Raw genomic sequence first — 27,422 nt, 5'->3', positions numbered from 1 at the left:
AATATTGTGTTGTTGTTGTTTTTTTGTTTATTGAATAATGGTTTTCATTACCAAAATGATATCCATTGAAATATTATACATATATAAATAAAAAATAAAAATTAAAAACAATGTAATTTAATGTACTCTTGGGGGCTCCCTGGTGGCCACGGGGCCCTAAGCAACCGCTTAGTTCGCTTATGCCTTAGGCCGGCTCTGATCATTATACTGTACAGCAGTTACAGTCAGATTAAAGTTCACTGTTTAGTTTAGGACCACTGGACTCTTGACATCTTTGCTGTGAAACAAAACAGAAGTAAAAACAAGTCTAACAGTCTAACAAATGACAGGAGATGATTCTGATAATTAGATTTTTTAGACTAATGGTATATTTTTCTAAATCTTTTATTAAGGGAAATGTGTATTATTAAGCATATTTGTATAGTTAGAAATTGTAAACTACTCTCCAAATATATTACACATTATTTGATTTGATTGATTTTTTGATTTTCGTGAAAATAGACATTTGATTTAGTTAATTGTTCTGTTGTTTCTATATTGATTCTTTGTATTGATTCATTATTTGTTGACTGAGGAAGGGTCCAGACTTGGATTGTAACTAGTGTCCTCAAATACTCCTGTCTTGGTTTGTTTCATATCATTAAGATTTCATGATTTTTCTGGTTTATTAGTGACTGTATAGCATTTGCTGATGATCATCATAGATCTGAGTCATTGTTCTTTCTCTTTCTGTCTTCAGTCTGTTTTATTGCAGTATTACAGAGAAACAGTGTCTCATCCTGACTTCAGCTCTGAAATCAAACCCATCACACCTGAGAGAACTGGACCTGAGCGGGAATCAAATAACAAACACAGGAGTGAATGACTTATGTGACGTACTGAAGGATTCACACTGTAAACTGGAGAGATTGAGGTCAGTAACATTCACATACAAGAATCAAAATGATGAAAATCACTTCAACAGTTTAAACCTAAACACTTTCTACTCAATATCTCATGTTGAGTGGGTTCATGGGTTCACATTATATTTGTGTCAAATTCTTCTCCTTAATGATTTGTTTGTAAGATGATCTTCTCTTCCTCTGTTTGTCTCTTTCTAGTCTTTGTGACTGTGGCATTACAGATGTTTCTTCTTTAACTCAGTCTTTGACAAACACAAAAGCACTGCAGTTTCTAAAAGAGCTTGATCTGAGAGGTAACAAGATTGGAGACTCAAAGCAGCGCCTCATTGATGTGCTACGAGACTCAAACTGTAAACTGAGGTGAGTAAACTTCACTTTGTGATATTAAAGAGATCTTCAATTACCTCTGATATGTGGACAAATATTAACTTTCAAATATTTGTGAAAGGAGATGATCAAATGATCATCAAGCTTTATTTCAAAGGGTTTGTGTCAGAATGAAATGTAAAGTTGATCAAAATGTTGAACACAAAGGAGGAAAGAGAACAAAAGCAGACTGTCAGAGCTTTATCCAACAACAGCTGCTTTATTAATGCCATCAGTAATAGTGAATCATTCCAGTTTGAAATAGATTTGGTCAGATTGGAGGAAAACGCTGGTAAAATCAGTGCAGATTCCAGCTTCAGCTCACAGCCGTCCAGCATCACATGATCAATGTCTCTGTCTCTTGTGTGTTTTTACTTTGACAAGCCACACGTCACATTACTTTACACTTACTTTACTTTCACTTATTTACTGAGACCAATACAAATGTTGAAACTAGAGGAAAAACAGCTTTAACTAGTGCAACATTTCACTGAAAGGTTTAGTTTTGAGGCAAAATCACATTAGTATTTGTTCCTGTGGTTTATTATATTTGGCGTTCACTCATTAGTGTGTGTTTCTCTTTATAGTGTCTCAACAGGAGTCACACAAACAGACAAACATATGAATGGAAATCTTGTTCAAATGTATTTAAAACACAAATATTGTTTTAGAAATATCTATGAAAGATCATGATCACTGATTTTTCTCTCTCTCTTTTCTGTTCCACCTTACAGAGTATATTAAGATTCATTGCTGATAGTCCCTCATAGACTTTATTCACCAAAAGATGCTAAATGCTGTCTATCCTAGTTGTTGGATCCTGATGAAAGGAGCAGTGAACATCAGGTGAGGATCCACAGAAGAGCTTCACTACTGTGTCTATGAGGAGAAAGAAATGTGTGATAAATGTGTGAATGTGATCCATACAGGTGAAGAGACTCAGACTTTACAATCAAATAATGCAGCATGTGTGTTAGAAACATGTGATACTGAATGATTCATGTTGATTTAGTATTCAAGCAAATGATGCTTTTGTTTTATTGAAAGCTGAAACAGGAGGAAGACGCTCAGATGAGTCTGTCTGGCTCTTCAGTTTAATAATATTTGTATTAAACTCATCCATAATGATTCAAATGTTTAAATGTGATTGTCAAGTGCAGCACTTAAATGTGTCAAAGATATAAAACAAGTCTACAATGTAAAATTAAAACATTTACATGATCTCTCTTACATGTAATACACATTGTTCTTCTATTTAATTGTATATTAAGTTAGCTATGTGTCTGTCTGTTGCTGATGTACAGATGCACAATCACCAGTCTTTTCAGATTTTAAAATAAAAGTTTTTGTTTGTCAATAAGTGTTTGTTTCTCTACATTTTTACTTTTAGTTTTACAAATTAATTTCATGCCATTCCCAACAGTACAAAAATCTCTATTAAAATAAATGGTTTAAAACAATTAGTTAAAAATAATAGTTCTATGTGGAGTATTTTCTCTATCCATTTCTTTAAACAGCTTGGTGGTGTCTGCTTTCTTTTTCTTAGATGCATTTTTGATGTTAACAAAATACTCTTAAATGATCTTATGTTGTGTTTGATTTTTCTCCTTTTTTATTTATTTTATTCATATCTCACAAACAAACAATAAATCCTGTTTTAGACATTGGTTTGTGACGGTCAGCTTGTTAATAATGTTTTTTGAGTATTAATGATCTATGTCTTAAATGTAAGTGTCATATTTCAGCTCTAGAATATTGTATTGTCATGAACTCTGTCTCTGTCAAATACTTTCTCTGCTCAGAAATCAGGCACTTGGTGTCAGACTGTATCAAGTAAGGTCTCCAAATAGTTGTTTTTAGATACATTTGATTTAATTCATGAAAAGTGCAGGAACCAATCAGTCAGATCTCTCTTTGTTAATATTTCTTCTCATTTGTGTGAAACATTTTTTGAAAGTTCTTAGTCATTACTGTATAACAAATCAAACTAAAGTCATTTAAAATATAATATCTTTATTTTACCAAATCATTTTCAACTGGATATCGATTATAAATGCTCTTTTTGTAATTGTGAAGGAGAGTCTATTTGTGCATTTACTTTCTGAAAGTCCCCTGTTCATCTTTATTTTGGAATGAAATGTCACCATTTCTTAGTGTTACATTAAATTACAGTCTAATCGTAAATATGTCATCAGTTTTACTTCATTCAAATGAATATGACTTTTCCAAAAGACAAATATATATTATATATATTTTTATTTTTATTTATTTATTTTTTGTTAGGAAAATATTATATCATACACATTTTGACTGATGGATGCATCAGTTATAGTTCTTGTAAGCTGTGCTTTGCTCATCCGCTTCTCTTTTGTTATTCAGATTCTGATGCAGGATTTTTAGGACAGTGGTAAAGACAGGAATGAATAGATGAGCTCAAAATATTAGATAGTAAATTACATTGAGATTAAATAGGACAGCTGTGGTATTTGTCATTTAAACTTGAATTACATTAAAAACAGTGTTATAAATATTGAATAAGTGTTCAGAAAGCCATAAATTATAAATACTCTAAATTTATTAGTCAGTCTTATATTTCCTTAAATGTAGGATTTAAAATACATAAATTATAACTACAGTTTTGATTGTACAATGATAAAAATGTTAATTTTAGCTCTAGATAAAAGGTTAGGTGTTTTTTGTCTTTTTCAAACCCACATTAGTTAGAGTTACAGTCTCAGTTTTTCTCTTTTAATAAATACATTTTATATTACAAATAATCGTGAATTATAGACTTTTGATAAAAGAATAAAAAAAATCTAAATGAAAAATAATAATGCATTGGAATTATTATTGCGAGTGGTAAATATTGTTTGAAAGCAACAATGAAGAGCAAGTTAAAATATAAATATCCATTTCTCTTAAAAGTGTTAACTTACAAGAACAAGAACAGCTTGTAAATGTAAAAGCTTTCTTTATTTAAGGATTAAACCAATCATATCAAAAATTAAAGTTATGTAAAAGAATAAAACTTTAGCATATTGTTCTTTGACATAAAAGCTTAATCTCTGAGCCTGAATCTTGAAGATGAACTTGCAGTACTGTGTCAAATGTAGATGATGTTTCTCATGACAGATTAATATGAGAGAGATGAAAGTACTGGATCTGGAGACACAGGTGGAGTTTAGACAAGAGACAATCATTATTTTGTCTGAGCTATGAATAAAATATACCAAATCCATATTTGGATTATCTTGTTATTTTACTGGATAGAATAAGTACATTTTGTGCTAAATTAATATGAATTATTCGTAAGCCCCATATCCTATAATAGTCATATAGATCAGTGGTTGTGACTCATTCTCAACATGTGGCGATAAATGAGTGGACTCTCTTTGTTATTTTTCCGCTTAAACATGTTAACTGAATAATGGATTTTCTTGTTTGTTTGTTTTTTTTAAGTCACTGCTGAGCCCAGTCTCATGCGCATCAATGCCACAAGTTGTTTGTTTTGTGAGTAAAATCTGTTCATTTAGCCATTTTTGTTCCATTATCGGCCAACAGAGACAGTTCAACAATTTAGTTCCTCATGTTATTGGTATTTTGTAGTTCAGAACAGCAATAGAAAGAGACAGGCCACTGACTGTTTCTTAGCTTTGTATTTATTTGTGCTACTGCTTGTAGTTTGCTTTTGTACTTTTTTGACAGTAGCCTATTTTTCCTCAGTACATAGCACATACTGAACCCTACCAAAGTTGGGCTCTGAAAACCATGAGGGAAAACCAAATGTAAATCATTACACCCCATAGCCTTATTTTTTGTGTTGACGGTTCATCGTATTAATATGGGGATCGATAATTGTCCTAAAAGTAACACCAATTTAGTCAACCACTTTCAAGTAGAGAGTGATTTTCTGAATTTTCAGTTTATTTATAATCACTGAATGCTGACGGCTCTCATAGAGAAGGACTCTCCTAAAGACAAATACAATCCAACAAACAAGATGTGAACAGAGTCATCTGTAATCCTGATCATTTGATGACGGAAAATCTCAGTCACAGTAGATCAAGAGCGGGATTTCTGAATTCTGGACGTATTATGACACTTTTCAGACATTCGTACCTCGCTAACTAAGTTAGCTGGATTTGATTGTTGACGATTTTGCGTGATCTTGGATCGCTCGGTTCTTAGAAGCTCATCCGGGACTTGCTGTCATAGCAACAGGTGCGCAATCTTAAACCTGCTCTGGAGCAGGTTTATTTCATGTAAACAGGATTTAGGCTGCGCTCCTGGCGGGTTATGATTGGTTGAAATGGCGAGGTCACATCTGATTGGTTAAAGAGCACGACTGACGCGGACTGACTCACGTGGGAAAAGAAAAGTATCTTGCAAGAAAGTGTGTGTATATATATATATATATATATATATATATATATATATATATACTACCGTTCAAAAGTTTGGGGTCAGTACATTTTTTATTTTTTTTTAAGAAATTAATACTTTTATTCACCAAGGATGTATTAAGTTAATAATTAAAAATTTATTAAAAGTTAATAATAAATAATTTACATTGTTATATATATATTTGCGGGGAAATCACAGGTTCCAAAAAATATTTGGCAGCACAACTGTTGATATTATGATAATCCAACATTGATCATTCTAATAATAAATCAGCATATTAGAATGATTTCTGAAGGATCATGTGACACTTAAGACTGGAGTTAAAACAGCTGATAAAAATTCAGCTTTTCATCACAGGAATAAATTCTATTTTAAAGTATGTTAAAATATATATATATAAAAAAAACATTTTATATTGTAAAAACATTTTGCAATATTACTGTTTTTTCTGTATTTTTAATCAAATAAATGCAGCCTTGATGAGCATAAGAGACTTCTTTAAAGACTATTACAAGTCTTACTGACCCCAAACTTTTGAACGGTAGTGTATAAAAAAATAAAAAAATAAATAAAATAACATATCAAGGAAAAAACATGTAACATGGGCAGCATTACGCATTTAATTTGTTCACTACTTTTTGCCAGCCCTCTCTCCTTGCTTTTCCAGCTTTTGCAGTTTTCCCTTGCGTTTTTATTAAACTCTGAAACTCCTGAAATCCCTCAATCAAGAGTTCTTGCTCTGCTGCAGAAAAATACTGAGCGTGCTCCTTCGTCATGTTCGCCGACCAATCAAAGCGTTGCCGATCAATGTTTCTACTATCGATACGTAGCCCCTTTTAAGCCACCCAGTGATCTCAAATAACTTCATCCAGCTATACTAATCATCAACAACAGGTGCGTTCGGAGAACCGGAATAGCGAGCTCATAGTTAGCGCGATGATTTGATCTTGGATGTGTCATTAGATCTTGGATGTAGTAAGCGAGGTACGAAGAACGGACCCCTGATGTGTAACTGGGTAAGAAATTGTTTTTTGAGAAAATCATTTCAGGAGTGTTCTTCATATAATGGACTTCTATGGTTCCCCAAAGTTTGAAGTTCCTAAATGCAGCTTCAAAGGGCTCTAAATGATCCCAGCCGAGGAAGAAGGGTCTTATCAAGTGAAACGATCGGTTATTTTCTAGAAACATTTACAATTTATATGCTTTTTAATCTCAAATGTTAATGTTAATGTCAAATGTTTTTTTGTTTTTTTTGAAAATAGCCCATAGTTCTGCTAGATAAGACCCTTTTTTGCTCGGCTGGGATCGTTTAGAGCAGTGTTTCTCAACTCCAGTCCTCGGGACCCACTGCTCTGCACATTTTGTATGTTTCTGAGTCTGACACACTCAGTTCAGTTCATGAATCTTTCTACTAATGAGCTGATGATCAAAATCAGGTGCCTTAAATGAGGAAGACATACAAAATGTGCAGAGCAGTGGGTCCCGAGGACTGGAGTTGAGAAACACTGGTTTAGAGCCCTTTGAATCTGCATTTAATCTGCATTTTGAAAGTTCAAACTCGGGGGCACCATAGAAGTCCACTATATGGAGAGAAACATTGAAGAAACATTTTCCTCAAAAAACATAATTTCCTTACGACTGAAGAAACAAAGACACAAACAAGGGGGTGAGTACATTATCTGTAAATGTTTGTTCTGAAAGTGAACTACTTCTTTAAAGCTGTTGTTGGCTCTTTTTAAGAATATGACTGATGAACTTGACTAATGAATTCATGTAATAACACACTATCAATTTATTATAATTTATGAATAATAAAGTTACTGTAGGAGAGCTAGAGAAATGAACCTAGTTTTTCTACCTGATTTGTGCTTTTTTGATATTCAGTCCCATCATGCTGCTTCTGTTTCCTCAGCTGACTTGGACACAGAGAACAGCAGTGGTCCACATAAGCAAGTTGAGCCACAAAGCAAGAACATCAGGAAATAAAAAGGTACATGCAGCAGATATCTATGGATAGAGAAATATCATGTGCACTGTTTTGTGCTTTAAAAGACAACTAGAGCAGTGTTTATTATAATCTTTACTTTGAAATGGATCAGAGTCAAGATCAGGGCTGGCTTTTGAGACCAATTTGGTGATTCGATTTGAATCTTATTGACATGGTTTCGATTCGATTCAATATCGATTAGTTATCAGTTTTATTTAAAATGCTCGTTTTCCAGACATGGAATCCTTATTTAAACAGGGTCTCTGCTGATCCTTAAAAAAAATCCTAAAATGTTATAAATAATGTTTTCCTAATAACAGGTTTTAAAAAGTCGTCTTAAATTCAGATTCGATGGGTCTTAAATATTTTTGTTTACATTACCGCTGTAAGGTTGAAAATTATGAAAAAAATCTGCTTTCCTGCCCCAAACATATCTTCAGGAACAAAAGGGCCATTTGGGTACAATTAACTGTCTATTTTTTACCATCCTTCATCTATTGTGTAACCAATTTAAGTGTAACCATAACAGAACATTATCAAACCATCTTAATGATAAATGATGTGCTAACTAGTCTTGATTCAACATTAACATTGATGTGCTAACTATTACAATACAATATAGTCACTCAATAGCAACGCTCTCCCACATATTTAGCTATTATTTCCGTCCTTGGTATAAGCAGCAGTGGGTGAATGAATGAATGAATGAATGAATGTTGCATTTATATAGCACTTTCATTGTGTATTGCCGTACACCCAAAGCGCTTTACAGTCATATGGGCTGCAGGGTGATATGGCTGTGGTAATAGACTAGAGAAGTACAGCTTTATACCATCGTGCTGATAACATTTCTTTAGTCCTTCGGCAATCCTACAGCTTGAACCACTGTTGGAAACCACCCTTACACCGCTAAAGTATCTCAAGTCTGGCGAAACCAATGACCGTTTACAATCACAGACTCCACTCGCTGTAGTTACTCCTTCATTATCAGACAGAATCACAGAAGCAGAATACAGGTCCAACCACTTTTTTCTGTAAATAATGTTCTCAATGATAATAATAAATATAGGTTGAGCTAAAGCTAGCTTTTTACTTGCCTGACTGGACAAACAGCCTGATTAAAACGAACTAACTAAAGACAAAATCATCGAAACGCACAAATGATTCTCCTGCTTTTAATACATTCAACGTAAAAAGCAATTGAAAATGAATCGTGTATTGCTGGTATCAAAATCCCGCTGCCTGTCTCTTTGTGAGAGACTTCAAAACTAATGAGCGTAACAGCACACATAAAGAAACTTTGAAGAAACAAACTACAGTATAAATGCTAAATGTGTGGTTTATTTATAACATTATGTAGTTAAATAACATACCAAGGGAGCTATTTTGTTACATTTTCTCACGACTCACGACAAATGTTGATTTTTAGTTCAATAAACAAGTCGTTATAATCAAGTAGTTACTTACATTTGAAACACAATATTTAGTGTTTTGTTCTGTTTCACCAACGAAAATAGTTCCAGATCACAGAAGAGGTAAAGCACATTCTCCAAACAACACTCAGCTGTGTTTTGTTACTAAATGATTTATTGTTTTGGACAAATCAGTTGAAAAACACAATGACACTCATGAAGTGACTCACCTACTGGTAGTTTGTTTAAAAGTATGCATCCCCCAACATTTCTTATTTCTATATTCATAGATGTATTTAAAACATTTATCTAATAACATCATTAATTAATTATTAATATAATTGGTAACAGCCCTATGAAATGTATTGATAAATTAATAATTTCAGATGAAAGATGCATACATTTCAAATGTTTCAAAAATAGGCCTTTATAAAGGTAAATATAAAAATGAAGATTTAAGTATGTAAGAGCTGATAGAGCACGGATGAAAATATTGCTTCAGAATAGATCGTTTAGACCAAAATCTTGCTGATGTGGTATTTTAATGGGGATATTTTGTGGAATAGTATCAGCTAATATGAAAAGTTCACTGTACAGTGTAGTAATATAATTTTCCACAGCGATGGAATTTAGTTTTTCTTTGTAGATTAAACATTAAATATGACATATGTAATGTAATGTGTATTTCCATTAGAGGTTTAGGTCTTAAATTTCATAAAAGGTCTTAAAAAGTCTTAAACATCACTTGTTGATATCTGTGGAAACCCTGTTTGTTTTGGATCTATCTATGTATTAAATTACAAATATTAAGACAAATACGATAGAGATACAAATAAACAAACACGTTTTTCAAATACAGTAGATTTAACATCCATACATTTATATGGCATCTTTTGTTGTTCTATTAACATTAATGACAGACAGGTATTTAATTGGGCTGCTGTCCCTTTAAAACTGAATGCATGGGCGTATACTGACACACTCCTATTTACGTTCATTTAAGACATAAATTAATCTTTTGCAGTACGTTCAAATTGGATTTTACCTTTTTATAGGCATTTTAACTTTTACAAATATTTTATTTTCTAAAAGTGTGCATTATTCTTTGAGTAAAATTCTTACATTTAATCAATGAAATAAAATAAGACGTTTGGGGTGTTACCAAGCAAATTAAATCAGTATCACAGAAGCTTAATCTGAATTTAGATGTATTTACACACTGTTTAACACCGGTTTCACACCGCACACCGACTCTAGTTTTGCTGCGCCGCTTTCACTGGATTAAAGCCACAGCGCATTGTTCTTGATCAAAATTGACCTGATTAACATAAAAAAAATAACAATTTCACCATAAAATTATGTATCACAATCACGGGTTAATCACCAGCACAAATTCTCTTGTTCAACACTTTAGCAACGTTTGGATAATTTTCTGCTTATTTTGATAAACACAAGAATCAATCAATCAATAAATATACTGTCATTCAAACGTTAATATAAAACATATTTTAAAATACAGAAACAAAATCATTTTTAAAAGTGAAGATTCTGAAAGTATTGAAGGAGACCCTATAATAATTGAATATAGATTTACAGTAGTAACAAGAAACTAGATAAAGAAAATTTGTCAAGACCATCTTTAAGTTGAAAAAGCCAGACCAGAAAGTTAAAAGTTTAAAGAAGTTTAAAAAGTTTAAGAAGTTAAAAAAGTAAAAAAGCAAGTTGCTAGTATGTTTCTAGCACAACTAGCATGATTAGCATGCCACTAGCATGTTGCTAGCATAATTCTAGCATGTTACCAGCATGTTACTAGCATGATTCTAGCATGATTAGCATGTTGCTAGCATGATTAACATATTGTATTACCTTAATTGTTTAAATGTGTATAACACATGATCTTGTCGATCAATCAGTTCACATTTATAACTCTACGTGTTTGCTGCTTAAAACCATGGATTGATTTCCACATTTTTGACAACAGCAGACATACGGCTGATTGAAAATGGCAGCAATGGTTCACACACAATATGCTTCTTCTATTTTCCCCCACTGTGTTCCGGCCACAAGAGAAATATTAGTGCAGTAAATTAATATCATCATATGAAGTAGATTGGTGTCTCGTTGTCTCTGTGAGAATGTATCATTAATCACCAGTGTTGGGCTAGTTACTCAAATATATTACACATTACTAGTTACTCCTTTAGAAAGTAATATTGTTACTTTACTTTCTGGCAACAGTTATCAGTTACACTAGTTACTTTTTCTTCATGCCCCACAAAAGTTATAACTTTTTGTCTTCCATGTAAATTCTATAATGTTACTAACAACACATTTCTGCCTCATCATTTGACCAAAATCCACATTGGATCGCAGTCAAAAGCAGTACCGCCGCTCCCTATACGCAGAGTACGCAGTCTGCGTAGGGCACCAACTCCCAGGGGGGCACCATCCCAGCTGCTCCAAAAAATTTTTTTAATATATATTATATAAAGTAAATTAATATTAGTAATATACATGTACAAATAAACAAAAATATAAAAATATAAACGCATATACTGCATTTTACGGTGAACGCAGAGTAGGCTAGTAAGCAGATGTGATGACGCGCCCTCACCTCTGTTTACGGCTGCCAATTTGGCCAAAAATGAGGATAATAATTGAACAATATGCCTGGTCCTGGAAAGAGACATCAACAGTCCAGCGCCGAGAAACGAAAGAAAAAAAAAAGCCCGAGATGAAGCCCGTACATCACTTTCAGGTGCGTTCATAATCCTGTGAAACTTTGTTTTATTCTGTCGACGTTAATAATGTGTTTTAATGTCCGTAATAATCTCACGACTAACGTCTCCTCCTTAATATGAATACAAGCAGATCTAAGTAAACAAAATGACTTAAAATGCATTATATTAAAACACAGAGGCAATTTTGATTATTGATTAATAATGACCATATGGTGTCATTAAATAACAGTGTTAAAATACATAATCTAATACTAAATTAACAGTTTACATTACAATTTTAATAGAAATGCCTGAAAAGGGCACCAAAGGCCTGGTAAATGCAGTTGTTACACTTACATGATGATCGAATTCCTTGTTTAATATTGACCAAACATTTAATTAAAATATCCACATAGTCTTTCCTATCATTTCCTCAACAAAAATATGTGGCCATCATAACCCTTGTCTGCTTTATTGTCAAAGTCAGCTTTATTGTCAAAACTGCCACAGGTACAATGCATACAAGAGTTTTGAAGTTTTGTTTCTCTCACATCCTTGGTGCAAACAGGTAAAAACACAGAATAAAAATATATTTAAAAAATACAGACAAATACAAATATTATATATTCTATAAAACACAATTTACAAGCATGGATAGATAGATAGATAGATAGATAGATAGATAGATAGATAGATAGATAGATAGATAGATAGATAGATAGATAGATAGATAGATAGATAGATAGATACTTTTATTTGAATAAAGTTCTATTTTGGCCCCTATTATAGTAGTTTTTTTTTTTTTTTTTTACTTCCTTAATATTTGGGGGAGGGGCCATAAAAAGTAAATTTCTGCTTAGGGCACCCATTTGGCCAGCAGCGGCCCTGGTCAGAAGTTATTACAAACAATCAATAATGATTGATAATGACATTCAAGTAGAAGTGTTCAATTATTCTCATTATTTGTCATGTGTAGCTTGATTATAATTTATCCGTTACCCATATATGATTATATTTCATTATGTATTTTGTCAAGTCATATAAGTTTGTAAGAAACTATTTAATTAAACATTTTCATAGTAATATAATGTACCACATGCTGATCAGAAGTAATTCCAGAGTAAAGTAAAGCTACAACTTACACAACATTGTTTAGATCTGTTTTTCCTGACAAAATCAATACAATAGGCTATATGTCGAACGTCACCTGACCAACCCCGGAAAACAGGTCTCATTGCTTCCGCTTGTCGGAGAACGTGTTAATAGCCGTAATAAATAATGGCGATATCGACAGACTTTTAAGTTAATCAGTAAAAACAAGCCAGCTGTTTATTGTGGACGTTTCATTCGATATTTATATATAAATGTAAGTGAAAAGAATAAAAATTTAAAACTTTTATATATCAATCCACATATGTGATGGACATTGGTTATGATCATTTTTAGTGTCTACTTTGAATGAATCTTGAGTAAATCATGTTCATATTTAAAGAGGGATATGCAAAACGCGTGAACCGGAAGCAACGAGACCTGTTTAGCAGAAAACGGAAGGCTGTTGGGCATAACCCCTATTCAATATTTCTATCTGCTGAATGTAAGCTTTTCCATATTCCAAGTGCCAGTCATGACAATTGTGAAAATACATCTAGGAATTATTTATTTGTTGGATTTTAAATAGTAACTAAGCTATTTTTATGGATGGTAACTGTAATATTATTACTGAAATCTATATTAGTTAGTGCAAAAGTAATATTATTACATGTAATTAGTTGCTGCCCAACACTGTTAATCACTGACCTCCATGTCGTTCAAGAAACATAAAGGCTTTGTTAGTCTACGGAACAGAAATTAAGATATTTTTGATGCATTCTGACAACTTTCTGACCCACGGACGTTGTTCTTCATCAGCCGCAACACGCAAATACTTGACTGTTTTCATTCAAATTAAATAGGAAATTAACATATAAAACATATCCGTGTTTGGTGTCTGACAGAGAACAATATCCGCTGTTTGAATTCAGGTGATATTCTCCAAAATGACACTCGGGTGATGCAGAGGAGATGGATGGTTGAATAAAGTTGTTTTTTTTCTTTGCATGCAAACAGTATTCTTGTAGCTTCATAGAGTTTCTGTTGAACCACTGATGTCACGTGGATTAGTTTATCGATCTCCTTGCTATGTTTCTGGATGTTGATGGGGTTAATTACATTGCTGTCTATGGGAGGGACAGAGAGCTGTCAGAATGCATCAAACATGTCTTCATTTTTGTTCAGAAGATGAACGAAGGTTTTGGAGGAGGTCTGGAATGACATGGGGGTTAGTGATTAATGACAGAATTTGTTAGAAACCCTAGGTCAGGGATCATCAAATCTGGACCTCGAGATCCATTTTCCTGCAGAGTTTAGCTCTTACCCTAATCAAACACACCTGAACATCCTAATCAAGGATCATTAGAGAATAACAGGTAGGTGAGTGTGATCAGGGTTGGAGCTAAACTCTGCAGCGCATTGGACCTCCAGGGTAAGATTTGGGGAACCCTGCCCTAGGTGGAGATTTTTTTTTTTTTTTTGTCACAAACAAGATAAAAGAAATCTCTTTCAAGATGATTCACAAATTCTATCCGGTTTAACATTTTCTCAGCAAATTTAAGAGAGATATTGATGTCTATTGCTCTTTTTGCTCTTTATACTTGGAAACTGTACCCCACATTTTTGGCACTGTAGTTATGATAAAAAGTTGTAGTATAATACCTCTGTGTTTATCAAAGAAAATATACTCTCTCATTTGAATGACCATTTTGAAAATGTTGTTTTTGGATATTTTTTGTGTGAAAATAAAAAAAAAAGCTTTTCCGATCGCTACCACTTTGTTTATTTAAACGGGGAGTCATCGCAGCTAACACCAGTAAAGTATGGAGTGCCACAAGGATCTGTCCTAGGTCCTCTGCTGTTTTCAATTTACATGTTACCCCTCGGTAATATTATTAGGAAATATGGGATTCGTTTCCATTGTTATGCTGATGACACTCAACTATATATTTCAACAAGACCAGATGAAACTTCTAACTTAGCAAAGTTAACAGAGTGTGTTAAAAATGTGAAAGACTCGATGACCAATAATTTTCTACTGTTAAATTCAGATAAGACTGAGATATTACTTATTGGACCAAAAAACAGTACACAGAATCTCTTAAACTGCAACTTGCAACTAGACGGATGTTGTTTCCTCTACAGTCAAAAATCTGGGTGTTATATTAGACAGCAACCTGTCTTTTGAAAATCATATTTCCTATGTTACAAAAACAGCATTCTTTCATCTTAGAAACATTGCTAAGCTACGGAACATGTTACCTGTTTCTGATGCAGAAAAGTTAGTTCATGCATTCATGACGTCTAGACTGGACTATTGTAATGCACTACTAGGTGGTTGTCCTGCTTCTTCAATAAATAAGCTACAGGTAGTCCAAAATGCAGCTGCTAGAGTCCTTACCTGATCAAGAAAATATGATCATATTACCCCAATTTTACAGTCTATACACTGGCTACCTATTAGGTTCCGTATCACTTACAAAATATTACTTCTTACCTATAAGGCCCTTAATGGTTTAGCTCCTGCATACCTAACTAGTCTCCTACTACGCTACAATCCCTCACGCTCCCTAAGGTCGCAAAACTCTGGACTTTTAGTAGTACCTAGGATAGCAAAGTCCACTAAAGGAGGGAGAGCCTTTTCTCATTTGGCTCCCAAACTCTGGAATAGCCTTCCTGATAACGTTCGGGGTTCAGACACACTCTCTATGTTTAAATCTAGATTAAAGACTCATCTCTTTAGCCAAGCATTCACATAATGTATCTCATAACGTTGTAATTTCAGTTACATCTGATCAAATGCACATTAATATTCCTCAGCTTGGGCTAAACACATCATTTTTGTTTGGTTGGAAGTTGGAACAGCAGCTACGCTAATTATTTCTTTGTTTCTCTGTCTCTGCCACGGGATTTCCATCCCGTGGTAACTAGGGTTTACACAAGATTCAGCCCGGATCCAGAAGAAGAGATGATGCCAACCCCTCAGAGGACCGCAGATGATGCCAGCCTTGAAACAACATACAGCACTACATAATTTTCCTACAAGTCGATTACAGCACATAATCATTGCAATTAGTGCTCATCATCTGTTTGATTACACAGTTACTGATTTTAATATTTATATCATATGTACATCGACTCAACATACAGTATTCACCACTAATAAGCTACTAAATATATTGTAGTAGCCTAAAACTTTTGTACAGCTGCTCTGCAACAATTTGTATTGTAAAAAGCGCTATACAAATAAACTTGAATTGAATTGAATTGAATTGAATTAATCTATTTATTTTTCTAGTTACGTCTCACATTCATAAGTGTAAATTCACTAACAAATAACCCTGTTTCACAGTGTTTTATAAAGAATTGGAAAACTATTTCTGCACTATTCTTAATAGAAAAGCAATCAAAACTGTCCATTTGTGTTCTGTCTTCAAAATCTTTGAGTAATATAAAGGTCAAGCATCTCCTTGAATTGAACTTCTTTTCTGTCTTTTTTTGCTTCTTCTATTTGTTTTTATTTATCCTTTGTTTCCCTGACATCATAATATATGTTGTATTTGTTTGTATCTGTTGTTTAAAGCATAAAAAACTTTCTCAAATGTATTAGGTGAATATCAGGCTCCAGTTCAGCAGGTGGCAGTAACTGTTCAGCTCATTCAAACCCTCCAGAAAAACCCACGAAGAAGACGAAAACGAAAGTAACTGCGGAAAACACGCCGATAGCAAAACAAAGCGTTGCTCATTGGATTTGATCCATTCTATGTCCTAGAAAACATTTTATAGACACAACTTTAGCGCAGACTCTACTAATTTTAACACTCGCGGACATTGTTTTTGTATTTAATCCAATCTGTCTGAGAGATATGAGAATTATTGCTGACAAACTACAGGCCTAAAGGACAGAAAATGATCGTTTCAAATACTTATAAATGCTCTTCTTAGTGGACAAGACTGCAAGTAAGTTTTCCAAAAGGGGTTATTGAAAACCAATGTGTTTCTGAATGTGGTTATTCTACATGGCAATGCATTTGTTCATAACTGACTTTATTTGATCTAGTGTTTTGTGTTGCTGCTAACTCCAGATATTTCTTGATCTCATTAAGGATCATCATCTCCAGGTCAAACTGAACAGCAGATAGTTTTCTCAACCCAGTGCTGATCTCTGGCAGTTTATCTGCAGTATGTCAGAGGAGCGAGGAAAGGACTCTCCGTCTGAGATGAGTCTCTCACACAAACAGAGGTAAGACTGAGTCTGTTTTCACACAATCATTTTAAACACTGCTGGACTTTCACATGTTTGCTTTAACAAACAAAACCTTGACAAACTTTGTTTTATATTTACAAATGCTTTGCAGAATTTCAGAGCTTTATAACTTCCTAATTAAAAAATAACAAAAATATTTAAAGAGTAGCCAATAGATGAAAAATATTTGAGAACTGAAAATCAAAATCATAATTTACAATCTTAACCCAGTTTACAGTCGCTGTTCAGCACTGGGTATGTAGATACTTAAGTAAATTATTCCACATCAATGATTTAGTTTTTAGGTCATAAATGTATATTCAGACATTAGAAAATGACTGCACACTTAATTTAAAGGGGTCAGATGCTTTTTAATGTTTTCATTTTCCTTTAATAATAATAATAATAATAATACATTTTATTTAGAAGGCGCCTTTCTGACACTCAAGGTCACCGTACAGGCATACATAAAAATTAATACATTAATAAATTAAAATTTAATAAAATAATAAAAAAAAAAAAAAATGACAGATGAATAGATTTTACAATGAATAGGCTTGTTTAAACAGATAGGTTTTGAGTCCAGATTTGAAATGAAGAAATGAGTCCATGTTTCTAAGATGAGATGGGAGGGAATTCCAGAGGCGGGGAGCAGAGCGGCTAAATGCTCTGCTCCCCATTGTGGTGAGACGGGCAGGTGGAACAGACAAGTGTAATGAGGAAGAGGATCTGAGAGAGCGAGATGGAATGGAAACATGAAGTAGGTCAGATAGATAAGGAGGGGAGAGGTTGTGGATGGCTTTGAATGTCAGCAAGAGGACTTTAAACTGTATACGGAATTGGATAGGGAGCCAGTGGAGCTGCTGGAGGACAGGAGTGATGTGATGAATGTAAGGGGTTCGGGTAATGATTCGGGCAGCTGAATTCTGGACTAGTTGAAGTTTATGGAGGGATTTGTGAGGAAGACCCAAGAGAAGTGAATTGCAATAGTCTAGACGGGAGGTTACTAGGCTGTGGACAAGAATGGCTGCAGAATAGGGGGTAAGAGATGAACGGAGACGATTAATATTTCTTAAGTGAAAGTAGGCTGACCGGGTAATGTTATTGATGTGTGGTTGAAATGATAGTGTGCTATCAAGGATGACACCTAGACTCTTAACCTGAGGGGAAGGTGAGATGGAGGAGTTATCAACTGTGATGGAGAAACTGTTAGTTTTGGATAACATGGATTTACTACCAATGAGGATAACCTCAGTTTTATCACTGTTAAGTTTAAGGAAGTTGAGGGTAAACCAAGATTTTATTTCAGCAATACAATCAGTGAGGGTAGTGGGTGGTAAAGTGGATGAGGGCTTTGTGGTGAGGTAGAGCTGGGTGTCATCCGCATAGCAATGGAAATTAACATTGAATTTACGGAGAATATTGCCGAGGGGAAGAAGGTAGATGATAAAGAGAAGGGGCCCCAGGACAGAGCCCTGTGGCACACCTGTAGTGACTGAGGATGGAGTGGATTTGAATGATTTAAGCTGAATGAACTGAGTGCGGCCAGAAAGATAGGATTTTAGCCAATTTAGTGGAGTGTTGGTAATTCCAATGGATGATAGTCTATTAAGAAGGGTGGTGTGACAAATAGTGTCAAAGGCCGCACTCAGGTCAAGGAGGATAAGGATGGTGAGTAGTCCAGAATCAGCTGCCATAAGAAGGTCGTTAGTGATTTTTACAAGTGCTGTTTCAGTGCTGTGGAGTGGGCGGAAACCAGACTGGAACTGTTCATAGAGATTGTTGTGAGAAAGGTGAGAATGGATTTGAGTGGCAACCGTTTTTTCAAGAATTTTGGAAATGAAAGGTAGGTTAGAAATAGGACGAAAGTTATTGAAATTTGAGGGGTCAGCGCCAGGCCTTTTCAGGATAGGTGTAATGACAGCAGTTTTGAAGGATGTTGGGACAATTCCAGTGGTAAGAGAGGAGTGAATAATGGGAGCAATGATGGGGAGCAGAGAAGGAAGGCAGGATTTGACAAGATATGTAGGAAGAGGGTCGAGTTGACATGTAGACGGTTTGGATTTCTGAATGAGTTCCGTGAGTTCTGAGAGAGAGGGCAGGTGAAAAGAAGAGAGTGTGTGTGTGGGTGAATGAAGGTCAGGAAAGGTGTGAAGTTGGTGAGGAATGGAGTCAAGGTGTTGATAGATATTACAGATTTTAGCAGTGAAGAATGACATGATGGAATTACAGAAGGAATTTGTATACAAATGGGGAGGCAAGGAATCCTGTGGTTGGGTAATATTATTTAAAATAGTGAAAAGTGACTTTGAGTTTCCATGATTAGCGGTGATTAAACTGGAGTAGTACTGGGATTTGGTGGTGGAAATGGAATCCTTGTAATGCAAAATATGGTTATTATATAGTTCTTTGTGTATAGTGAGACCAGTTTTTCTGTACAGTCGTTCCAGTTGTCGTCCTTTTGCTTTCATGAGTCGAAGATCAGTGGTGAACCAGGGGGCAGAGACAGTGAATGAAACAGGTCGAGTTTTTAACGGAGCAAGGGAGTTGAGAATGTTTAGAAGTCCAGTATTGTAATGAGAAACCAGATCATCAGGGGTAGAGAAATCATGGATATCAAGGATGGCAGAAGAATCTATAGTTGTAGTTAGAGTGGCTGGGTTAATGTTTTTTATATTGCGAAAGGTGATATGACGTGGTGTCTTGATGATAGAGAGGGTGAGTTCAGCTGTAAATGAGATGAGAAAATGATCCGTTATAGGGAGTTCCTCAGCTGTAATGTTGATGGGGGTGACACCAGAACAGCAAATCAAGTCTAGAGTGTGACCTTTGGAGTGTGTGGGAAAAGTTGTATGCTGAAGAAAACCAAAACTGTCCAGGCAGGAGATGAAGTCTTTAGTGAGAGGCAGGTTGGGATTGTCCATATGGATATTAAAATCGCCCAACAATATTATATTTGGTGATAAAGTGGATAAATAAGCAAGAAAACCAGCAAAGTCATCTAAAAAGTTACAGTTACAGTTACAGTTTTAGTGTGTAATGTATCTGTTTGTGTAAGATCTTCAGAGTTACAAAGGTCAAAGTGATTTATTTGATCTAACAGAGAACACTGATCCAGAAATGCCTTGACTGAAGTGCAGATATTAATTTCATGAATATACAATATGACGTTATATGAAATCCCTAATATAGACAAAGGCTATGACTGTAGCTGAAGACAGGGCCCTAGGCGAGCGTCTGTTGAATGGGCCAGCACTGCAGATTAGAGAGAGTTTGTGTTGGGAAAGTAGATCACCGCTATCCAGCATTTGTCTTCAGATCATGTGAGTTTGATCATTTGTCACGTAGATACAGTACATAATGTAAATAAATGATGTTTCAGGGGAACAGTGTGTTTTGGCTGTTGGAGAGGTTGTTGGTTTCGTCAGCATATTATCAACAGCACTCTTGTTATTTTCCTTGCCAGTATTGGAAAAGTAAACAGTCTTGTACAGAATGCCATTGTTATACAGCATGCCTTAAATATATATATATATATATATATATATTAGGGGTGGGCATAGATTAATTTTTTTAATCTAGATTAATCTAGATTAAATCTTGGAATTAATCTAGATTAATCTAGATTAAAATGGCTAATTTGAATTCTGCTGAAGGCATTCAGAATATGTGTGCTACCCAAATAATGACTAAACATGTTACACCGTACTTTTATTTTGACAGGTTGCCGTGAAGTTTCTGTGTATACAGTATGACATGATGCGAGTTTTCTCAAATGAAACGGTATAAGTGACACTCACAGCAGTTTTGGAGATTGAGTTTATCTGTTCATGTGAGATGCAAATACCAAAAATTACCGGGAGCGTCACATGTGTTTCAGTATGCGCGTAGTAAAAGCGCGTCTCCACCATTCATAGTATGAATTTCATACATGCAGCTAGGCAAACGGAACATACCGGATTCATATTAAAACGGTCTTTTTGCATTTCAGTTTTCACAGACACTAGTCCATATCGCGATTTGAATTAAGTGACAGACCATATTTGATTTATGAATCCAAAAAACGACGAATTTACGTGGCATTTCGCGCTATAGTAGATTCGGTTTTTATGAATGGAGGACGACGTGATCCCGTCTGTGTTTTGGCGGAGGAGACATAAACGCGCGACCATATTCTATAGTCTTTGGTATACATCCGCGTTAAACTATCAAGGTGAAAGTCATCATAGCTTGCGTAGTTTAGACCCAGCTCCCAACCCAATTTTGAGAATAGATTAACGGCGATATTTTTTTTTATCGCCCGATAAAAGTCTCACGTTAACGCAGCACGTTAACGCCGATAACGGCCCACCACTAATATATATATATATATATATATATATATATATAGTCCAACTTTCCCCTGTTCATTAAAGATGAAACTCTTGATTGTAGAGCTTAAATCCCGCTTGACTGTAAATCACTGTGGTTTGTTTTAGATGACAGGTTTAAGTGATCTTGAAGTATGATGTAGATGAGTTTGAGTTTGATTAGTTGGTTTTTGTTTCCTCTAATATAATGGGAGGACCCCATTAGAAGTGTATTTGCTGAGAAAGATAATGATGCTGAAACTGTAAATAATGAAAGGATGGGTGTTGAAGCTGGGGTCAGTTAGCCTGGCAAGCCAGACCCACATAAATGTAGGGTCTGGGCACTCTCCATAGACAGGGCTCAACCGGAGGGGTGGGATAAACGGTTGTCTTTCAAACTCCTCTCCACGCAATAGGATAGCGCTACAACCAATCAGAGACTTAGTCTGTCAGGTGACGTAGTCAGAGCGACGGAGATTTTTAACGAAAATCAGTGCACTGTGCAGTCTGTCAGCCAAATAATAGACATAGGGGCCGTTCACATGAAGCGTCTTTTGCGCGCGCAAGTTCGTTATTTCAAATGGAGACGCGCGGCTTGCGCGCGCATATTGGAAGCGACGCGGTCGCGACGCGCACGCGGTGCGACGCGCTCGTTTTTTCCAGGCGCGTCCCCGCCGCATCGAGATAAAAACATCTCAACTTTTCAGAATGCAGCAAGCGCACCGCAGCTTGGAGCTAGAGCGCAGCTGATGGTTGCTTAGAAACGGCAGACGCTTCCGGGGCGCAAGCGCCCGAGCGCTTTGTTGACAAGGAAGAAAGCGGCGCGCCTAGCGTTTTCCACGCGTTTTTAGGCGTGACATGTGAACGGCCCCATAGATGGGCACTAAACCTTTAAAAGTAAACAAAAACATGCACAGACAAATCCAAATTACACCCTGCTCTGATGTAGTATACGCAAACACCGGAAGGGGAAATCGGTGAAAAAGTCCAGGATGAGTTTGCGTAAGCAAACTTAATCTTTTAGCTTTAAATGGGTTTGAACAACCAGGATAAGCGCAAGTAATTACCATTTTGAATAGCCGCTATATCCACAATCTCTGTGCACTGTGTGAACAATGAGTGTCGTATGCACGCCACAGATCGCTTCCGGTGTTTGCGTATTCTACACCACAGCGCGTTCACATGTAACGAGCTCCTGCTCAGGACAGATGGACGTGGCTGTGTATCCAAAGTAAAAAATTATATAAATACTGTTCAGTTTTCCACGCGTAATTCACAGAACCAGGAATTCATGTCTGACGGAACTTATGGTCGCAGGTCAGGCGTCATCATGTTAAGCCCGCCCACCGACTCGTGATTGGCCCGGTACATCTTGGATTTTTCGGAATTTTAAGTGAATTGAGAGTAACTAGACTGACCTTGGAAGCAAATGTAATTTGCTGCCGCTAGGGGCGCGTCTAGATTCTAGGCTAGGGGTCAGTGCCTCTATTGCTAGGGAAGATATAAATGAGGAAGGTGGGAGAAGTGAGACTATTGAGACTGAGGTGAATGTAGGTGAATGCTCCAGTGGCACAACATTAGATGCAGACAGAGTAGAAATCAAACTCGTGTGTTACATGAGGATGCTGCTGCTGTTACAGAAGAGAGTTTGGACACTGACATTTTCTGTACTGGGATGGATGGGGACTTATAGTCATCCAGGTGGATGCTGCACACTGGCGGTGGATGAGGAGATACCTCTGACACTGTAAGCGCTTTGAGTGTCTAGAAAAGCGCTATATAAATGTAATGAATTATTATTATTATTATTATTATTATTATTATTATACTTTTCTCATTTTTGCATTGGGGTATATATTGTACTTTCTTTTTAGAATTAGTAAAATTGATTGTACTAAATAAAGTTAAAAAAAAGCTCCTTTCATCTTTGTGTCTTTAGTGTAAGATCAGGCTCTCATGTGTTCAGCTCTGTGTCTGTGAAGAGTGACTGGTCAAAACATGACCCACCGGGGTTCAGTGAGGAAACACCAGCAGCTACTGAAAGGTATTTCATGTGTTTCGTATTGTATGGCACTAGCTAATTTTTCCACTGGGATATTTGTGATAGAAATGAACTAAATAAAACAATATATCACAAATCACAATATCTGCTTTCCTTTTTATTGAAGTTGGCCTGCAGCTACTTTTCAGTAATACAATTACACAAGCAGCAACAAAGAGCATCCACGATGGAAACATCTACTTAATTACTATTTGCAGCATTAAACCATTTCATATTAGACTGAAGAACTCCTGTAATACTGTTTTTTTGTCCTGTTCTTTGCATTATTAGTTCTCTCCTTTATAGGACTGAGATATAGGATCCAGTTTTTACCTAAATTTGTACTTCAATGGAACCTTCTCTTTAACAGCAATAACTTATAGTTGCATCATTAACAGCTGATGCAACAGCTGTTTTATTAAAAAATAAGATGTTTTTCTAAAATTTTGCTTTAACCACATTTCATTTTATTCACCATTTTAACAGGCTGCAATGTGAGACATTAGATTCAGACGTCCAGATTAACAGGAACCACAAGAATTTCACAGACAAACTCCCTGGAATCTTCCAGGTAGGAAAATATTTTCTAAATGTTTAGATTTATAGCAAACAAATTGGTTACTGGGCAGTGTTTTACAAATATTAATTACTGATTATAAAATTTGAACCAAATATTAATGTGGAATTGGTTAAACTTTGTTCTTTTGTCTTTGTCTTTATTTATTTATTTTGCTTTGTTTGTAGGATCTTGAGAAGAAAATAATAAAATTTCTAAAGAATGAGCTGGAAATGTTTAAGAAAATATTACAGAAAGAGAACATGCAATACGTGAAGGACTTTAATGAGAACAGATGCAGTATGAAAGAAGCAGCTCTTGATCTCACGCTCTACTTCCTGAGAGAGATGAAGCAAAATGAAGTGGCTAATACTCTAGTAGGTAAGAGACTCTGTTAGCTGCTTTCAGCACTGTGTCAATATGTTTCCTCTTCCACAATCACTGTTATGACTCATATGTCTCTTATATCATGTGTTCATAACCTGTGCTGCTTCTTACAATGACAGACTTCCTTTAGACTTCCACATTCTGCTCCAAACATATCAAACCCAGAGACTAAACAATCTGTGTATTTTATTCCTGTATTTAGATGAGCTGAGCCTCGTTCATCAGCTAAAATGTAGCCTAAGGAAGAAATATCAGTGTGTGTTTGAAGGAATTGCAAAGCAAGGTGACTCTACTCTTCTGAATAACATCTACACAGATCTCTATATCACTCAGGGTTGTAGTGAACAGGTCAATATTGAACATGAGGTAAGACAGATTGTAGTTGCTTCCAGACGTCATGAATCACAAGAAATACAGGTTGAATGCACAAATTTGTTTGAAGCACCTGAACAAGACAAGCAGATCAGAACTGTACTGACAAAAGGAGTTGCTGGCATCGGAAAATCAGTCTCTGTGCAAAAGTTTGTTCTGGATTGGGCCGAACGAAAAGAAAACCAAGATATCAGCTTCATATTTCCTCTTCCATTCAGAGAGATGAACTTAAAGGATAAAGAAAAACTAAGTTTGATGGACCTTATAACTCAGTTTTTCCCAGAGACAAAAAATCTGAACCTTACAAGAAGAAACCAAAAAGTCTTGTTCATTCTTGATGGTTTGGATGAAATCCGTCTTCCTCTAAACTTCAATGATAATGAGATGTGTTCTGATGTTTCATCACCAGTCTCTCTGGATGTTCTCCTGACAAACCTCATCAAGGGAAATCTGCTTCCTTCTGCTCTTATCTGGATCACCACCAGACCAGCAGCTGCCAGTAAGATTCCTCCTGACTGTATCGACCGGCTGACAGAGATACGAGGATTCAATGATGCACAAAAGGAGGAGTACTTCAGAAAAAGAATCACGGATGAGAATCTGGCCAAAGAAATCATCAATCATGTTAAACAATCAAAGAGTCTCTTTATCATGTGCCACATCCCAGTCTTCTGCTGGATTTCAGCCACTGTTCTCCAGAACATTTTAGAGGAGAAAAGAAATAATGATGGGAAAAACAATCAGACTGATGATTTCTCCAAAACACTGCAGGAGTCAAATACTGAAGACACTCCTAAGACTCTGACACAAATGTACACACACTTTCTTAGATTTCAGATCCAGCAGAGCAGACGAAAGTATGATGGAGAATATACACCAGATGTTTCCTGGGATAAAGATGCCATCTTTTCACTGGGGAAACTGGCATTTCATCAGCTGGAAAGAAACAATGTGATCTTCTATGACACAGATCTGGAAGCCTGTGGTATTGATGTCTATAAGGCATCAGTGTATTCAGGCATGTGTACCCAGATTTTTAAGGAGGAAACTGGGCCTGTTCTTGGTACCATGTACTGCTTTGTTCACTTGAGCATTCAAGAGTTTATTGCAGCTCTTTATGCACATCTGTTTCTAGACATAAAGAAGATAAGTATATTTGTTCATGACTCTACAGAACAGAAAAACAAAAGTGAAACCATGATTGATTTGCTCAAGACGGCAGTGGACAAGGCACTAGAGAGTGATAATGGACATCTGGATCTTTTTCTTCGATTCCTCCTTGGTTTGTCACTCCAGTCCAATCAGCAACTCTTACAGGGTTTGTTGACACAGCAAAGTGGAAATGACCAGATCAAACAGGAAATAGTTCAGTACATCAAGCAGAATTTTGAAGCTAATCTGTCTCCAGAGAGATCCATCAATCTGTTCTACTGTCTGAATGAACTGAACGACCAAACTCTGGTGAAAGACATTCAGACCCACCTTAGCAAAGGAAGTCTCTCATCTGCTGATCTTTCACCTGCCCAGTGGTCTGCTTTGGTCTTTGTGTTGTTGACATCAGAGGAGGAGCTGGAGGAGTTTGAGCTTCAGAAATTCAAGAAATCAGACGAGTGTCTCATTAGATTATCAGCAGTCATCAAAACCTCCAAAAGAGCTCTGTAAGTTAATAATTATTTGCTTTCATCTGACAAATACATTTATCTAGGGTTCCCATGCATCCTGGAAAATGTTGAAAATTATTATTAAAATTAATTACTGATTTTTTAATTTATTTTTTTGTCTGGGAAAATGTGTGGGAAATTAGAGAACAATAAAATGTCATGGGAAATCTTGTTGTTCTGGAAAATTATTTAAACATATTTGTGTGTTTTTCTTTAGCTGAGAATGAAGAGTTTTGTTCTTCTTGAAACTATTGTTAGTAGCAGAAAGTGCTTTGTTCAGGGTTGATGAGGTTTGAAGAAAAGAGAAAAGTATTTTGAATGATGATGGTTAGTCCATCAAATGTCCACTCAGATGTTTGCAGTAAATGTTAACAGATAATCAGCTAACTCTGGAACAATTTCAGCTGTATAATTCATTGTAATGAAGGCTGTAGATATTATTTTTATTTCTTATTTGTATTTAACAAATGTATTTAATCTAATATTCTGTAATCTTATTTTCGTCGTAGGTTAAATGATTGTGGCTTAACAGACAAGAGCTGTTCAGCTCTGGCTACAGTTCTTGGATCAGATACCAGTCTGAAAGAGCTGAACATGAGCAATAATAATCTGCAGGATTCAGGAGTGAAGATGCTCTGCACTGGACTGGGAAATATGGAGTGTCATTTGGAGATACTGAGGTAAGTTGTGTGACAATAGACCAAAATTGAGCTCAACAAAACCATAAGGTGAAAACCAGACGTAGATAATGAACAAGTCTGTATATTGTGCATAGATACTTTTATATTTACATCTCCCATGGTGTTCTTTTTCTAATTTGGCTTGTTATTGACACTGTCCTAAACCAATTTGTTGTGATATACCATTTAAAATATGCATTTAGTAATGTTCAAAGTAGGGATAACTTAACTTGCGTTTGATTGTACATTT

General features: G+C 35.6%; 1 protein-coding gene across 1 annotated transcript; it reads left to right on the top strand.

Moving 5' to 3' along the window:
• The first annotated feature begins 23,154 nt into the window (after window positions 1-23,154).
• On the top strand, window positions 23,155-26,493 carry LOC141337906 (protein NLRC3-like). Its single transcript, XM_073843482.1, has 5 exons — window positions 23,155-23,222; window positions 23,415-23,519; window positions 24,003-24,087; window positions 24,261-24,453; window positions 24,662-26,493. The coding sequence occupies exons 1-5, from the start codon at window positions 23,155-23,157 to the stop codon at window positions 26,491-26,493; spliced, it is 2,283 nt and encodes a 760-aa protein (XP_073699583.1).
• The last annotated feature ends 929 nt before the right edge of the window (window positions 26,494-27,422 follow it).

The sequence above is a fragment of the Garra rufa genome, chromosome 7 (assembly GCF_049309525.1).
Source record: "Garra rufa chromosome 7, GarRuf1.0, whole genome shotgun sequence".
NCBI lineage: Eukaryota > Metazoa > Chordata > Actinopteri > Cypriniformes > Cyprinidae > Garra > Garra rufa.
Note: the sequence above shows the minus strand (reverse complement) of the source record. Positions and strands in the feature narration are given on the sequence as shown.